At 33.9% G+C, this 18,209-nt stretch overlaps 2 protein-coding genes across 7 annotated transcripts in view; one reads left to right on the top strand and one right to left on the bottom strand.

Moving 5' to 3' along the window:
* Positions 1-18,209, bottom strand: part of LOC105250418 (segmentation protein cap'n'collar) — a 97,142-nt gene that overhangs the window by 12,801 nt on the left and 66,132 nt on the right. For 4 of the 6 annotated variants that reach the window (XM_011256500.3, XM_011256497.3, XM_011256501.3 and 1 more), the window contains exons 6-7: positions 12,961-13,219; positions 12,320-12,544 (exon numbers count right to left, since the gene is read on the bottom strand). In XM_011256500.3, coding sequence (XP_011254802.1) covers positions 12,320-12,544; positions 12,961-13,219 — 484 coding nt within the window. The remainder of the gene's footprint in view (positions 1-12,319; positions 12,545-12,960; positions 13,220-18,209) is intronic. The other 2 variants (XM_011256499.3, XM_011256498.3) reach the window with 2 other exon arrangements.
* On the top strand, positions 6,797-11,378 carry LOC105250443 (ATP-dependent RNA helicase vasa). The gene is made up of 4 exons (XM_025407899.1): positions 6,797-6,996; positions 8,622-8,693; positions 8,822-10,762; positions 11,047-11,378. Exons 2-4 carry the CDS (start codon positions 8,628-8,630, stop codon positions 11,128-11,130), a joined length of 2,091 nt encoding a protein of 696 aa, XP_025263684.1. The 5' UTR covers positions 6,797-6,996; positions 8,622-8,627; the 3' UTR covers positions 11,131-11,378.

Below are 18,209 nucleotides of genomic sequence, written 5' to 3'. Positions count from 1 at the left end.
GACGTCGTTTTTCGGCTCGAATCTCATGTCGAGGTAGGCGAATTCTTGGGCACGCGATTTCGTAGCTGTAATGTGAGTAGCTGCAATTTCTATCGTAAGATAATACCGCGTGAAGCAATGTTGAGTTATTTCTCATTCGTTCTTTTATGTGCAGTGAAAGCTATTTTTTATGTAATTATCTATCGAATATTTAGTGGCTGATAAAACGATCTCGGGAGTACTTTACATCGCACTACACAGTGATTATTAACGATAACGAAAATTAACTATCATATGTCACTTTAACTAACGGAGTTAGTGTTTGCTTCGTTTCAAATTATTTCTATCATATCGCTTTTAAATCTCAAAATGACTGTCAAGATTTTTTTTCATTTCGCCACAACTTTTCACATGTGTGCTTTACGTGTGAGTGTACTTTTCGGTGATATAAATCATTCATTATTTTCAAGTGGATTTTTCTTCTGTTTGAAATAAAATAAATCAGTGCGCCAATTTTTCACAGATAACTTTTAAAAGAAATCGAAGATTCTAAGCTAGCTTTTTAATCGAGATTAAGATAAGATCTTGACAATAATGTGAATGTTTTCCTCAAGGATAATTGAAAGTCTGTGATTATTGCTAATAATATCATCGTTATAAATCTCTCTTTCTCTCTCTCATGGTGATGCGTGCGCAAATTAATAAAGCGAGGCACGCATCGTCGCCAAATGTCAACCTGCGAAAACGAGATCGAAACGCATTGTCGCCTCGGCTCTCCTCGGGTGAATCAATTTCGTTCTATTATTACGATCGCGAGCTGACGAGATGCAAAAGAAGGCAGATGACTCACTTGGTCAATGTGACATATATACATACATACATACGTATATACATATGTAAGTATATATATTCACATATGTACACACATGCACACACACACACACACACACAAGTTCATATACGCGCACGTGCGCATTCTTGGTTACGCGCGTTAGAAGAGGTGAGTCGCTGCAATGATCGCTTGCAATCGCGCCTCCCGCTTCTCCTTCATTACTCATCGCCTAAGTGAATGATGCAAATCATGTTCCGGGCAAACAGTCGCATTTACACGCGCGCGAGAGAACTTGTACGCGTTTACGTTAACGCATATGGATTTCTCTTTTTTTTTTCGTTGGCGTTGGCGGCCCCCGAACAGCGGTTCCCAATCCCTTTTAACTCGCAATTTCTTTCGTGCAATATTTGCGACAATGAAAACAATTTTGTGTTAAAGACGAAATGATACTAGTTCTTCGAAAATGCTATAATTCACGCTATTTCATGTTATCCCTATTTTACAGACGTTAGAATGTCAACGATTAAAGCTTATTTGTTATTTTATTATATATGTAAAGAATACATGTAAATAATTCGTCAATTATTAATTACGATTATAAGATAGTTGAAGATGTTGCTATTGATAAAGTGTATGAGTCTCAAATGTGAAACGCTTAATGCACTTTTGCATATCACAGCGGTTGGGAATCGCTGGCGTAGGGGGACTTGCATAACACTTACATCGTAACTGTCTCTCTAGATCAGCTGACACGCATAATCATTTCGATGAAGTACCATCATCGTTTCTTTTTCATTCTTATTAATACGCTTGTGATTAAATGCAGTCAATGCTTGAAAAACGATAAGTAACATTGTATTATATATTTATGTATCAGAACTATTATTATAATACTATTATATTAATCTTTTATTTTTTATTCTGCATTTGGACTTGGATGTTTTTTTTTTAATTTCACGTTATATACGACTCAAAATCAGACACAAAAATATGATTAATTACGTGCTTTACGTGTATTTTGTATCTAGAATATGTTTGAATTTATCGTCTGAATCTCTTCTTTGAAATCAAATCTCTCATATTAAATTTCTCGTCTGTCAACGAAATATACACGTAATAGAATGCTTCGAAAATGTTTATACAGCAGGCACGCTCTTATAAACTACCAACAAACTAAATAAACTAAAGATCCCAATAATAGCTAGCTTCACTATTGATTCGATTTAATGCCGCCGAAACATACAAATCTATTCTTTGTAAATTAATAGCAGACATAATATTACATTCGAAACTCTGCGGTTACAATAATACGACACACTGTTCTCAAGGATTCTCAAGAATTTTTCATTGTTCATGTAAAATTGAAGCGTTCTAGTTACTAAATATTCCTCTTTTAAATAATTGCATAGTTGATTTTGATGCATTCTATATAAAAGAATAATTATTTTATCCAATCTTAAAATATAATAATTACGTCTATTGTATTTATATAGAAATATTCTCTAATTTATTTATCACAATTTCTTTTTTTCTATGATGACTCTTAAAATATGTATATTAGTGTTCTCTTTTGCTAAAAATCTAATCGCCTTTACTATATACGGGTATATATGCATAACGCGTAGATTCAAAGTCGATCGGTCGACATTAGTGACATTATTCTAAAGTTGCCGATTCATGTGTCATAAATATGTATTTATAAACGGCAGTACTCATTGAACCACGATAGCTCATTATTTTATCGCGTTGACTCGTTTAATAGAACTCGTTCGAAACGAATGTGACAGCACCTATAGGAACAGGAGGATCGCACTAATTGTCAAAGACGCGATTAGATGCTAATTATTCTCGAATAGTGCACGTAATTACGCTCTCACACGCTTTAGTCATCGTGCCAAAAAGATCTTAGCATTCACATTTGTCGAGTGTTACAGAGAAGCGAGCAAACATCAATCTTGTGATCGCCTGCGACTCGTGTGACTATTGCGATTAGTCATAAATAATATTATGCGAAGTCTCCGAAAGGTTCTGCATGTTCTTTTTTTTGGAAAACTAAAAATGCAGAGAATAAAATAATTTATTCAACGTCGAAATGCGAGCTATTTTTGAATGATTAGATAAAGATTTAAAGATCTTTTTCTTGATAAAAAAAAATATAATTACGCATATCAAAAAGACTATATCTTTAATTTCCTTCCTCGATACAAGACATTTTAATCTTATTTCGACATGCATCGTCGCGCAAATGCTCTAACAATAAAAAAATATGCGCCTGAAGGTCGCAAATTTATTGTATCTAAATACAGTTGAAGCATCGCGATTACGTGATTACTGCGCATCTGAATATTATAAAAAACGGAATGTGTCTTTAAGTCTAAATAAAATAGCGATAAATCACGTCAAAATCATACTAAGTGCAATACCGTGCTTGTCATCTCTATCACGTTTCGCATTCTCCATAACAATCTTTAGACTCGTTTCGAATGAAGATTCGCGATGGATCGAATATCGACAGCCAATGATTTGTGCATAATGATTTAAAACGAGTTGCATACTATACATCGATTGGAAATTCCATGATTTTTGCGAATGCATTCCGTCGCTCGATCTGCGACCTCGATTTTCACAACACGCGTCTCTTTCTTGCGAAACAATGCGATAGTGCAGGAAATCGCGGCGACACGCATAATGTAATGTCTTCGAAAGCGTTTGATGAACGACTTGTATTTTACTACGAGGTAAAGGAGCTCGAATCAAGATCTAATCTATCATTCTCAGTCATAGAATGAAATTTCTATGAACATTTCTTTAAATCTCTTATAATTTATCAAATATATCAATACTACACAGAAAAAAAGGACATTCTTGTCGTGAAAATATATTTAGTTTTAACCTGGAAATCTTTAAATGATTTTATATTACGTTAATTAAAGAAAAATATAATTGCTTGAATAATTGCTTACTTGAATGAAGCCATTTTATATAGTTCAATCAAGAAAAATATATTCTGATTCTCTATGATTTAAGATTTAATTTTCTTGAATAGAAAAGAAACAATGTTAAATAGAAAATAATATTTTTAAATCAAAGATTATAATTTTTCTAAAGTAAAATTAAATAATTATATATTCTTAAGGTAACAATTACAATATTAAAATAAGAAATAAAATAAAATAAGACTATAATATTGTTAAAGTTTAAAATTATTAAATTCTAAGAAGATTATAAGATAAATTGTTGATAAGATAAATTGTTACGTATATATTACGAAACAATGAACGCGTTAGTTTAAGTATAAAAGTTTTGATTTGACACATTTTTTTCTGTGTATATACATATATAGTATATCGTGAAATATTGAAATATAATAAAGCTAAAAGTCGCACATGGTAGTCGCGTTATATTAGCCACACCGTGATTTAAACATTTCAACTGTGAGGCTCGTGCATGAGGTATCACAACGATCAAATATACACCATGTCTTCCCGGTAACAAGTTGCGCGCGTGTCGCAAAACTTCGAGTGACGGTACGTTACTGGAAACTGGGCTCCCTATCACTCGGCATAGCGACATAATCCTCTTCCTCTTTCCTTCGTCTCCTACATTGTCAGACACCTACACGTAGGAACATCTCACGCGTGCATTGCGTGGCCACATGCATCACCCGCACATGTTTATATGTGCATCCTTGTGACAAGTGACGTGCACAATGTAAGTCTGATAACATGAAAATATGATTATAGCTTATTCGCCAAATGACGTATAGTCATTACAATTATTTATTTACTTTTTTATCTTCGTTCATTGATATGTCAAATATTGACAATCTATTAATATGACGTAGTAAATCTCTAAAATTGACTTACACTATTCAAGAGATATGTATATTTCAACATGTGAAATAATCTGAAAAATGGAAAACCATTATATATTTCATGTAGTAATAATTTGACAGTTTGGATCTAAGAAATTGTCCCTCGTCTCAAGGCTGAGTGCTGAAGGACCCTTAACTTGTACCGTACAAAAGGACCAGCGGAAAGGATCACGAATGGTCAACACATGTCGCTGTGCAAGTGTGGTCCTTTGATTTAGGATTATTGCAGTTTCGACAGCGGAGAGTAACGTTTGAGCAATATTTGAAGTGCATATTGTCCGAGGGACGTCAATGAGTTTTATCAAATCATTTTCAATTAATAATATTACGTAGTCCTTTTTTTTACGAGTTTATACTTTACGTATCGTGCGACAATTTTTTTACATAGTCCATGAATATTTTCACTACGAGGACATTGCCACAGGAAAGAAAAATAATGAAGTCTGTTATAAATTTGACTACTATTGTATGGAAATATGGGAAATCGGTGCCACAATTATCATCATTATCAACATCATTCAACAATCAATGAATTAGTATACGTCAATATAAAAATGATGCTGATCAATATAAAAATATTGCTTATTATACATGTTAAATAATCCGTCACGTGGATTATAATAGATATTAATATGTATCTGTTACATTTTTTTTATTCGTAAACATTTATTCGTAAAAATTTAATTCTATGAAGAAGAATTCTATTTCATCATATATATATATATATATATATATATATATATATATATTATTTACTGTAATAACTATAAATATTAATTACTACATGAAAGCACAATAAACTTTTCGAATATCACAAGAATGGATAAATTTGTCTTACATATTTATATGAAATTTAGCGTGGCACATTTTTCTGTTATGCACAATGGGCAATTTTGCATATCACTAGCTTGATACCGGTTGCTTTTATCGTGCTTATGTTCGCGTTCTGGACAAAGGTGCTTTGAGAACAATACGAGGCTCGAAGGTACGATACGAAATGACTCAGCGTTTATATATTAAGTGACAACTGCGCGAGAGCGAACTTTTAAAAATATAATGCAAAATTAAATTAACGACGGAGGAATTATTTTTAATCTTAATCTGTTTTAACATTTTAAAATAGTAGGCGCACTATAAATATAATATATGTTTTCGAATTAATCTCTCGAATAAAAAAAGAATTAATATTTTGTATAAATACACATTTATGTAAAATATAGCAACAAAAAAATAATATTTATAAGTATCATACTTATCGCAATATTTTTAAAGCGAGCAGATTTTTTTATGATTTAGATTTTTTCACCATCTTACCAAAGGAAGTTTGTAAAAGCGTTATTAAACTACGGACATATGACATGTATATACATACATGAAGAGAGAAAGAGAAAAAGATTAGTAACATAATATATATTATCTTTCGACAATATGAAAAAAAATATAACTTTTTTCTACTGTATCAGATTTTCGTTTATTCAGATTGTCCTTTACCAAATCAAACCATATTGACCTAGGTCAAATGCTGTTATTCACTTTCACATATTTTATCTTCAAGATCAGAATCTATCTATCTATCTATCTATCTATCTATCTATGTGTATATATATATATATATATATATATATATATATATATATCTTTATAAACTGACATAATATTCTGTTAGTTTTAGAGAAAAATTTATATCAGAAAATTACTCTTACATAAAGTGTTTGTACACATGTGTACGCGCTTTAATATTAATTCCCAAAGATACTACAATAAAATACACGCGAACAATTTTATTTTATAAATATCCGTTATCATGTAAGATATTTTTAGTCATTCAAAAATCTTTTAACAGAAAAGCTTGCAAACAATTCATGATAAATACTTCTATGACATGATATACAAATTATTGACTTCCTTCTCATAACACATTTTGGTTTTTGTATTTGTTTACAAGAAAAGACTTTTATTGCTCGCTCTGGATAGTGTAAATCAAAGACGCCGTTACGGCGTTATATTGATAAACAAAACAATCGACACCGATCTTTGCGCCTGTACGGTCAGGCGATGAGATGGAGAGATGGAAGGGATGGAGCTACGTACTGCGCATGCGCACGCCGGTCTTCTCTGCAGCTGATCCGTCGAGAAGCGCCACACAACGCCGATGCGCAATTCGCGGCAGTTGGGCAGTTCGTGTGTTAACGCTTTAGTCTAGCTCTCGTAAATTTTGTGCTCCTGTATTTTCGTCTCGACGTGACTGCGCATTAAACGATTCGTGAGAGAGGACACGGAGAATATCCTGATTAGTACTAAGACGTGCAAGGTACGTAAACGAGCGTCGAAGCGATGATGCGTCTCATTTCAGCCATGTTAGCCGGGATACTTTGTAATCGATCGTCTATCACGTGGTGTATTAATTACGCATAAGGATTATGTCAGCGCGTAATATTCGCCGACGACGATGCTTGTCCTTTTTTTAAACTAATTGTGAGAATATTTTCTCGCGATTCACTAAAGTACATCAGAATAAGTAATGTTGATTATATAATTGTAATATGATACCGGCATTGTCGGCAAAAAGCGAGCCGGCGCTTGTGTATTTTCTTTATCATTTCTAATTCGTGATATTCCAGTCGAGAGTGATGCGTGCTACGTGTTCTGATCCTTTGATATATCGATATATTTGTATAGGAAGCAATCACGTAGTTATTCGAAAAGATTTTTGCACGAATCCCGCGTTTTTCATCGGTTATTCTTTCATTCTAAAGTACAAAAGAAATATACTAAAAAAATACAAAAGGAAGATACTAAAAAAATACAAAAGGAAGATACTAAAAAAATACAAAAGAAAGATACTAAAAAAAATAGTACAATAGTATAAAAATAATTTGATATTTTACGATCAGGCCGAAAGTAAGAAAGTAAATCACGGTAAAAAAAAGTCGATTAGGCAAACGAAATAATTATACATTTTTTAATATTGAAAATCAGAATAATATAAAATCGGAAAATGATTTGACCCTTAGTAAATAATAAAATGATTTGATCGTTAGGGAAAAAATACATATTTGTATTGTTTATAATTGTTATTGTTTAGAAAATATCTATTACACAAATATATAGAATACGATATTATAAGATCTGAAACGGAAACTTGCGGTTATATTTCGTTCGCAATTATACCTTATCTACTAGTTCGTGATATGTTTGTTTTTTCTCTCGATATTTTCATTTCTTCAACACATATTTCTAAGTAAAAACATAAGCACGAGGAATGAACGGTGCAACTTTTTAGACGTTAAGAAGTTATAATAAAAAATGTGATATTTAATGTTAAGAAATATCTTTATTTTTATCAAGCAAAATTATAATTTTTGCTATAAGTAGTGAAAATCATTTAGAAAGTCGTCTCATATATAATTTTGTATAATATTCGTGCATATGAAATGGTTATGAAAATTTATTAGTAAAATGTGTTTATATATTGTAAAATATTACAAAGAAAGTTTTTGTTTATTCATTTTTTTATTTATGTAATTCTTGAGAGATAATATAAATTTAAATTAATTTTCATTTATTTACATTTATTAACATAAGTGAAAAAATACTGTTAATTTGTTGTATTTAGGATCAGATTGAATATATTGCAATTAACCATATAATTGATGAATTTTACTTTTCAAAATTTATGTTTGCAAATTATTTTTATTATTATTTTATATTCCATTGTTTTTTGTAGTACAATTTTTAGTAAATAATATAGTAAATAATTATAGTAAATAATATATAGTAAATATATTTTTGAAATTTTTTTATATTAAATGGCAATATAACATATTTAGTATAATTATACATTAATTATATATTTTATTTATATATGTTATATATTTCATTTAAATATGTCTATATGTTATATATGTATATATAATGTGCGAATTATGGCAATAGGCAAAGATGGCTGAGGAACAGTGGGGAATTAATGATATGGACTTTTCACAACCACCAATAAACACGTCCTCGGTAAGAATATGATTTTAAATAATTTTTATATACAATTATATATATATATATATATATATATATATATATATATAAATGATAAAGAAATAAGCTCTGGTCACTAATGTTGTTGTTTTATTTATAAATAGTTTGATGAAGGACGCGCTCCTTCTCGTGGCAAGGGACGTGGCACAATTCCATACAACAACAATGATACAAATTGTTCTGTGGGAGGATATAATTCCCACGACAATGGAAAAACAGATGACTATCAGGAAAACTATGGCGATAATAAAGAAGATAATTATGAAAATAATGGATACCAAAGCAATAATGGTAAAAGATTTGGAGGAAACAATAGACGACAAGACAACGATAGGCCACGTTATGGAAGTAATAGAGGTGGTAGTGATGGAAATGATCGGTGGCAAGGTAATAGAGATAGGAACAATAGTAGACAAAATAGAGGTAACAATGATGACGATAATGAAGATAATGGCTATGATGGAAATTACCAAAACGATAGAAGGAACGACAGACCAAGAAGAGATAGAGGTGATAACAGAGGTGGAAGAAGTGGCGGTTATGGTAGGGACAGAGGTGGTGGTGATGATGGTTACAATGAAAACAGTGATAACCAGAACAGAAGACGCAGAGGAAATGATAATGATGGTAGAGAAGGTAATAATGAAGATGAACCAAAGAAAAGGGAGAATTATATTCCACCAGAACTACCTAATGACGAAAGTTCCTTGTTTGGAAACGATGTATCTATGGGAATAAATTTCGATAAATATGATGACATTGAAGTAAAAGTGAGTGGTGAGAACGCACCGCGGCCGATACAATCTTTTAATCAAACTGGACTGAGAACTATCTTGTTGGATAATATTAAAAAATCAGGTTATACAAAACCTACTCCTGTGCAAAAATATGCTATTCCAATTATAATGAGTGGTCGTGATTTGATGGCTTGCGCGCAAACAGGTTCGGGCAAAACTGCAGCATTCGTAGTTCCTATCCTGCACACTCTGTTAGAGAACCCAAGAGATTTAATTACAACGTCCACTTCCTGCGAACCACAAGTACTTATTGTATCACCCACACGCGAGCTTACCCAGCAGATTTATCAACAGGCCAAGAAATTTTCTTTGAACTCTATCATACGCTGTGAAGTTGCTTATGGAGGGACATCAGTTTCACATAATAGAGAGAAAATATTTGCCGGTTGCCACGTTTTAGTTGCAACACCAGGTAGATTATTAGATTTCATTGGAAGAGGAAGAATTAAACTTTCTTCTTTACGTTTTTTCGTATTGGATGAGGCAGATCGAATGCTAGATATGGGCTTTCTACCAGATATCGAAAAAATAGTAGATCATGAAACAATGGTGCCTGCGGAAGAAAGACAGACTCTTATGTTTTCTGCTACCTTCCCAAGTGAAATACAAGAACTTGCAGGTCGATTTTTGAAGAATTATTTATTCCTTGCTGTTGGAATCGTAGGTGGTGCTTGCGCTGATGTACAACAGAATTTCTATCAAGCATCTGGCCAACCCGAGAAACGAAAGTTATTGAAAGAACTTTTAGATAAACAAAGTCAGATGGGAAGTATAGAAGGTACTTTAGTATTCGTCGAGCAGAAGAGACACACGGATTTCATTGCTGCTTTCTTGTCAGAGAGCAATTTTCCGACAACCAGTATACATGGTGATAGATTACAAAGAGAACGAGAAGAAGCTCTATCTGATTTTAAGCGAGGAAAAATGTCAATCTTGGTAGCTACAGCGGTTGCTGCGCGAGGCTTGGACATTAAAAATGTCGCTCATGTAATTAACTTTGACCTACCAAAGACAATCGATGAATACGTTCATAGAATCGGACGAACTGGACGTGTGGGAAATCGCGGCAAAGCGACTTCATTTTTTGATCCAAATGTAGATACGCCGCTTACTGGCGATTTGATTAAAATTTTAAAACAAGCTGATCAAGCGATACCTGGCTGGCTAGAATCTGGTGGTGGCGGCGGGAGCAGAACCTTTGGGCCAGGAAGAGGATCAAGAAGATTCGGCGGAGAAGATATTAGAGGCGTAAGTAGTATAGAATTTAGGCTCCATAGTAATTACAGAATTTATATTTCTAATCGAATGTCAATAATATATAATTTATCTTTATTATACTTGATAAATAACGAGAAAATAGAATAACAAAAACTTTATTATAAAAACTATGAAGGATACAATTGCATCAAATTGAAAGTTTTAATATTTTTTAAATAAATATTATTCTAATAAATATTATAAATATAATTAAATATATATCATTTATTAATATAGAAAAATATAATTTATTAATAGAATTTACTTTTCAATAGAACAATGATGCATATGGTGGTGAGACATATGAGGACGTTGGTTATGCACCTCCTGTACCAGCAGAACCAGAAGAGGTATGGTAGACGAGACAAGTGCCTCTTATTTTATTTAAATACTACTCGTTTTCTTTAATTTGAAAAAAAATATGGTAGATTCTACATACAAGTCCACATAGAATATGCACAAAAGTGCAATATATATGACAGTTATTTTCCATTATGTTTAGTTTATTGAATTAATTCATAACATTTGTTATATGTATTACATCTCTTACATAGAGAAAGAATTTAAACACATTCAGATTTCTATTACTACCTCAAGTTTACATAAGCATAAATTTAACTATATATATATATATATATATATAGTCTGAGAGAAATTACTTCCAATAACTAAGTTTTAGGTTATAAAGATATGTAAAAGATTTTAGATACATTTATTTATATTACTTTTTAGTAATATAAATAATGTAATATAGTATATTATACTATACTTAATATAGTATATTATATATTATACTATACTTAATATAGTATATTATAATATATAATATATTTTATATATTATAATATAAAATATATCTTAATATATCTTAATATTATAGTTATAATATAGTATATTACAAAAAAATGTACATTCCTGAATAGGATATAATTAATTTCTTCTTTTCATTTTTCTTTTTTTTCTGTTTTTAATCAACCAAATATATCTCATGTGATGATATTGTAAGTTTAATTATCTTTGTGATAAGTAATTATAATGATGGTTTAAAAAACATTGTGATTACATTATGTTTCCTTCCGATGTTATATTTTTATACGTTTAATAAAAAATATAACTTTATAACAATTTTTATAGTTTTATAATAAAATACTTTCTTTTAAAATATTTTTCAATGTTATTTTTAGGTTCTAATATAAATAGTGACAGAAATTAATATATTGTTACTATCAATCATAGCATGCTACATGTACATAGAGAACGAATATGTTTTATTGACCAAAGGATGTTAATAACGATCATATTAAAAAGCTGAGTTTATAACAACTTTTTATAAACTTGTTTTAAATTTCAATTTGATCGAATTCGTTAATTATTAAATTGTTATAAATTGACTAAATTGTATAACCAATTTAAAAATATGTTGTTCATATGAATGGTATGTTTAAGGCTCTTTAAACTCTTTTTGAGTCAGTATTTTTAAATTTTACATTATTAAGAAAGTGAGATTTTATTACCTATCGATGATATATAAGCAATTATAGTACTTACCATCATTCATGGCCATATCCATCAGGTGTAAATCTTCATCATTGAGTAAAGATGAAAGAAATCCGTCAGTAGTTTGGTTGATAGAATCTGTTGTCGGTGTATGATAGTACATCATATCGTTAGGTTCAGATTTATAAGTTGCGCCACTCTCTGCACCCATTGGTTCGCTACTGTTCGTCAAATTCATTGATGTTGCCACAGCTGAACCCAGGTTCGACGACCCACCTGTAACAGTGAGCAGTTTAGTTCAGACAATGAAATTTCTTAGATGACATTTTAGATTATTGCATTCCTCATCTTTTTTATAAAATTGATGATCACTTAAATTTGTACAATTTTATACACTGTGTGTGTATATATACACATACACACGTGCACAGTATGAAAACATAAATATGATAAATATATTTTTATCTTTTTATGTATTACATATTTGAAGATAAAAGTTTGCGCGTTAGATTTCGCGTTAATATAAAAAAATCTTTTGATTAAACAAAATTGTCTACGTTACCGATGATACATAGTATATTAATATGATTTTAATTTACGCTGCAAAGATTTACTGTTACATCAGAAATAATAGTATAGCATTTAATATAAATTAGAAATAAAACTTTTGTACAACTTTACATAATACTCACCCACATTGTGATAAGGTCCGGTCGAATTGAGATCCCCGACCGGAGGTGCTAAGGTAGGATTATGGAGCAATACATTACGTTGCGCCTCGTAATGACTGTGACTTATGCCGTGTCCTGGGTATCCAGGATGTGCTGGATGTGCAAAATGATCCGGTGCTCCCGGTAAGGATAACAAAGATGCGAGATCCTGCCATCGTTGTTCCATGCTCATCGCTCGCATAAATGGCATGCGACCCTGAAACGCATAAATTTGATGTTTCTAGAAAAAAAAATACAATTTTAATACAAAATAAATAATTGTAATGCTTTCTTTACAAAAACCATATAATTAATAATTTAAATATTTAAAAAATCTTTTAGCATATATACTTTGCCTATATTAATGTTATAAAAATATTAATGAAATTTTATATATATATAATTGTAATGTGTAATATAACATCTTTAATCTTTATTCTCTCCAAAAGAATGATTAAAACTTCATTCAATTTTGAAATTATTTTAAAAATCTTGCACAAATCTATATAATTAAATTTCATTACGTTATTGATAACAAATATAGTTGACAAATTTTATCCGTGTTTAAACAACATCGACAAAATTATGATTGTTAAACTTCGTAGCAATTATCTTATTTTATACATCTTATTATTAGAATCGAACATCCATCGATCGGATGTCAAGCAAGAGGAATCTCGTGGCTATCGTGCCTGTCAAATGTCAACCAGGTAGACACCAGAGAATTCCAAGGAGACAGGAACCCCGCTGATCGCGTAGGTGTTGGTTGCAGGTAAGATTGGTAAAGGATATTAATAACAGCGATACTACGTGTCAAAAGTATCCTTTTCCTCTTGTGTAAGGGCGTGCGTCAATCGTGATCGCGTGTCAATCGATATGTTGGAATTATGATGGGCGAAATTAATGATTGAAAAACGCGGGACCACTTTTATAAGTAGTCACCAAATAATATCACGTTATTAAAATTTCACTTATTGAAATAACAACAAATTTTCCTCAAAAAAATATATATATAGTTACAATACTCTTTTCTTCACGTATACTATATTAATATATGTTTGCCAATATGTGCAAAGTTATATACGGACGCAGAGTAAGAAACGTACAAATTAGTACATTAAACGCTTATTATAGATGAATAATAAGCATCTAAATAATAATTAGCATATTTTCTTGTACGCTTGTTAAAGCATAGCATAACAGGAAATACGAAATTATACCTTTTATTTCTCTCTCTTTTTCTCTCTAAAGACGCGCGTTTTACGCTTATCGAGGAAAAAAATATCTATGAACTTCACATATGGTTCAAGAACAAGAAACTTCGACGACATACGCGCAAAGAGGCTCCCGACTCGTCGGCTAATTGTGAGAGAAGTCTCACGCGAGAACGCGTATATACTTTCACGAAATTTCCTCCCGTTCGCAGCAAGTCGGGGAGCAAGGAGGAGAGAGAAAGAAAGAGATTTAAAGTTGCATCTCGCGGCGTAAGTACGGTAGTGCGGCTGTCGAGGGTACGTACCCAACAACCAGCGCCTTAATGCACACAGGTATTGTCGCTAATGCGCTGGAGCGCAAGAAGAAGATGAATAGGAAAGAGCGCTGCCGTTGGCTGGCTGTGCGCGCCGGGCCTGTTGGATTGTTGTTCGCGGGCGCATCAATCAGAGTCGAGCCGGTGCAATCTGTCGAGCGCGACGCCTTTAAGGTGATTCTCGCTTGTCAGCGCATCTGCCGGCCTGCGCGAGCGAAATGTAGGCCGGAGAAGACTTTTGTTCCACGGCGATTTGTCGTACGGCGCGACGCGACGCGCACCGCGCGTTTCTAATGACCGGACTTTACGGCTCATCCTGGTTCGACGTAACGGCCGTGATTGAGTTATAGAAGAAAAAAGCGCGCGCCACGTTTAAGCCTGTCTCTCTTTCTCCTTTCGTCTCGCTAAAAGAGGCGGCGATTACCGTCCGCGACGCGACGACGTGCGACAGGCTCTCCGTCGTCGCTCTCTGCCGGACGCGACTTCCAGTTTTCAATCATCGCCGGGATACGCGGGATTCGTTATAGCTCGCGGCGGATTAATCCATGACGGAGACTGTTAACGGATGCTGTCTACTGCGACGAGGAACTGGAGTTGTCTGGACGGGTGCATCGACTTGAGCTTGTTTAATTGGCGGTTTATTATCAATCTTTTGTCTCTTACTTCTTAAGGAACGCATCGCTATGCTTGCTCGTATGTAGACATCTTGCACGTAAAATGTGAAATTATAATGCCAGCGGGTCACGTACGACGGCCCGATAGACTGTTATTTTCGCGATTTCATGCACCAAGGATGAATTATCGAACGGACGCTTAGGTTGCTCGACATAGCGTTCGTTCCGACGAACTCGCGTCTCGAATCGGTATCTGTACGAGTACGATAAACGAACGTTATGTCGCATTCCTCCACTTACTGGCGCTTATGATTTATGTACCACAACACAGGACGTATAGTCTCGTATACAGCACACGTACGTACACGTGCGTACCTCGCGTCTGTATACGCGATCGCTCGCTTCACGCGGAGAATCGTATGAATCTGCGAGAGGCTGCGAGGAAAGATATCTGTGCGCTGGCAGATGTTTGAAACGCGCTGTCGAGGACTCGCTAGATTTCTTCCGAGATCTCTCTCTCCCCCTCTTTATCCCCTTTTACCCTTCTGCAGCTATGTGCTCTTTTTCTACTTGTATTCATTAATATCGTAATTTTATTAAATCCATCACAGAGGAATTTAAAAACAGATACAAGACTTGAAATTGATTTTACTCTGATTGATTGTTAAACAGCACATTTATATTTATATTATCATTTGTATCGTATTTTAATCGAGATGTTTCCAATGAAATGTTGAGATGAGTTTTATTAATATTACAATAAGTTCCTTTTTTAGATATCTGAAATAACACGTAGCTTCAGATAATTACCGATAGTTATTAATAAAACAAGCTATATAAATATTTGAATTGGCAGGTTTATCGTCGTTTAGTTTCTTACGTTATAAATCTGCTTTCTAGAAAATATTATGTTCCTTCTTTTTTCTGTTTAAAGTGCTATAAAATGCGATCAGTCTCTTCTTTTAGAATCGCGTGTCTGCAATTTTGTTTTTATTTCGCCTGTAACACGACGATGTGCACGAGCGGCAACGAAGCTATTTCGATTTATTTGACAGTGATCAACTAACCGCTTGACACCTGCCATCGCCATCGTTAACCTACCGGTCTCTCTACGGTCCTCGATCAGTTACTCCGAGTTACCTACTTTTCGCCTCAACACGTCGCATGTGTTTTCGTACGTGACTGCTGGCAAAGCTCGTTTCTGTCACGAAGGTTGTGAATGAAAATATTGATGGATACGGATTCAACCCTCACCCTTTATGTACATCGCGGTATGTGAAAAATATTTTATCTATCTTCCGATTCTCCTCCTCCAAGTCGGAAACTTTTCCCAGGCCCTCGCAATCATACATAAATATCTGTAACAATAGGATCGTTCAATTTTTGATAATTCGATCTCATTCAAGCATACATATTATGATTATACATATGCTAAGAGATTTTAATTAATCAAAAAAATTCACGCGAAACATTGAAAATTGCATCGGAGCACTGCATTCAAGCGATATCTTGTCGCGTCTGTTGTCTTTGATGCATCTACGCGTGGCCTCAATGACCATACGAAGACAGAAATTCGTTTCACACATCCTAGATAGCCCTGGCGCGGAGGCGCATTATGCATTTCACAGCGCATAAGTCCAGCAGCTGCCTGGAATCTTGGCGAACGGAACGGACTGTGACGCCCCGTCGCGTTTCTTGGTTCTTGGTGAAAATTGCCCGGTCGGGGTGCGCGTATGTAGGAATTTATGGGCGACAGAAGTGCGCTAAAAACTTAACTTTCTCGCGAGACTTCTAAAATTGACGTGCATCAACGATTTTACATCAGCATACGTTTGCAGAGCGATAAAATTTTATAGATGGAGAATGTTTGCATTACAGCGACTTATAACTGAATAACTCGAGTTACGATTGCAATTATTTTAAAATTATTTAAATCATTATACATGCGTTTAATAGAGCGACTTAATACTTACTTAATACTTTTATGTAAATTAAGAAAGTATTAATTGAAGTATTAATTTAATTTAAATTTTAAAAATAATTAGATATCATTCAAACCATTGAACTTAACATTTTGACGGAATCGATATTAAACTGAAGGAAAAAGATATCATACAAATGTGTGAACAAGGAGGCAATTTCTATTATATCGCGAGCTCAATAAATGCCGGATGTTACGTGTACCATTTTGAAACACACCGTCGGATGGCCGGAAACGACTACCTCCGTAATGCGTCACCAGCAAAACGTAAGTAATTAAAGATACACGAGAAAGACGTGCGCATTACCCGTGATCGCCAATGTAATCTTACGACTAATGGACAAAGATATTAATTATGATTCATTCGGATTCATAGTCATCGGATTAATGCATAATGGCGTGGGTTATCATGGGTTTGCGCTCGCGCCGAGTTCTCCAGCTATCGCCACAAGTGTATCCTAATGTCCGACCGGCATCTGCGTCTCCCTCCGTCTTTCTCATTTCCATAGCGCGCATCCCGTTTCTCTTATTAATTTCGTCTTACGGCTCCTCTCCGACTTCGCAATCCACCTCGTTCGTACCTCGTCTCCGTTTCTACCACGCGGATTGCCTTCTCTCACGATCTTCTTTCTCTTACTCCTTTATCTTCGAGTTCGCCCCCTTTCTCCTCTCCGAGCCTCTGTCTGCCGACTTTCTTCCCTCTCGATTCGTAACTCGGTGTTATGCGTAAATATTGTTCGGCGGTCCAAGGATACTTGGAGGGCCCTTTTCCAGCGCTCGAGGTTCTAAGCAAATATTCAAGTGCCATGGTAAATAACGCGCTACCGGCCGCTCATGGGGCCCTAGCAAATCTTTGTGCAAAGATATATACGACGAAGAAATCCGTCAATCACGGTCAAAGGTCATCCGGTAGTTTTCTGCTTCTTCGATTACGAGACCGAGCCTCGCGACTTTGCAAAGCGATCATTATTATCGAATAGTGCGACGATAATGATTGACTCGCTGATATTACTTAATTGACCGATGCTCCACATCATTAGCGATCTTATTTCATCTTATACACGCGTTATTATTCAGTTTCTTTCAAATATCTAAAAAGCATATAGAT

This window comes from Camponotus floridanus, unplaced genomic scaffold, assembly GCF_003227725.1.
Source record: "Camponotus floridanus strain SB8 unplaced genomic scaffold, Cflo_v7.5 scaffold1, whole genome shotgun sequence".
Taxonomy (NCBI): Eukaryota; Metazoa; Arthropoda; class Insecta; order Hymenoptera; family Formicidae; genus Camponotus; species Camponotus floridanus.
Note: the sequence above shows the minus strand (reverse complement) of the source record. Positions and strands in the feature narration are given on the sequence as shown.

What these genes read in the sequence shown, in the direction of transcription:
- LOC105250443 (XM_025407899.1), top strand. Translation starts at nt 8,628, where the DNA reads ATGGCTGAGGAACAGTGGGGAATTAATGATATGGACTTTTCACAACCA. An exon ending in CACCAATAAACACGTCCTCG is followed by an intron (nt 8,694 to 8,821) that starts GTAAGAATATGA and finishes ATTTATAAATAG; the next exon opens with TTTGATGAAGGACGCGCTCC. An exon ending in GCGGAGAAGATATTAGAGGC is followed by an intron (nt 10,763 to 11,046) that starts GTAAGTAGTATA and finishes ACTTTTCAATAG; the next exon opens with AACAATGATGCATATGGTGG.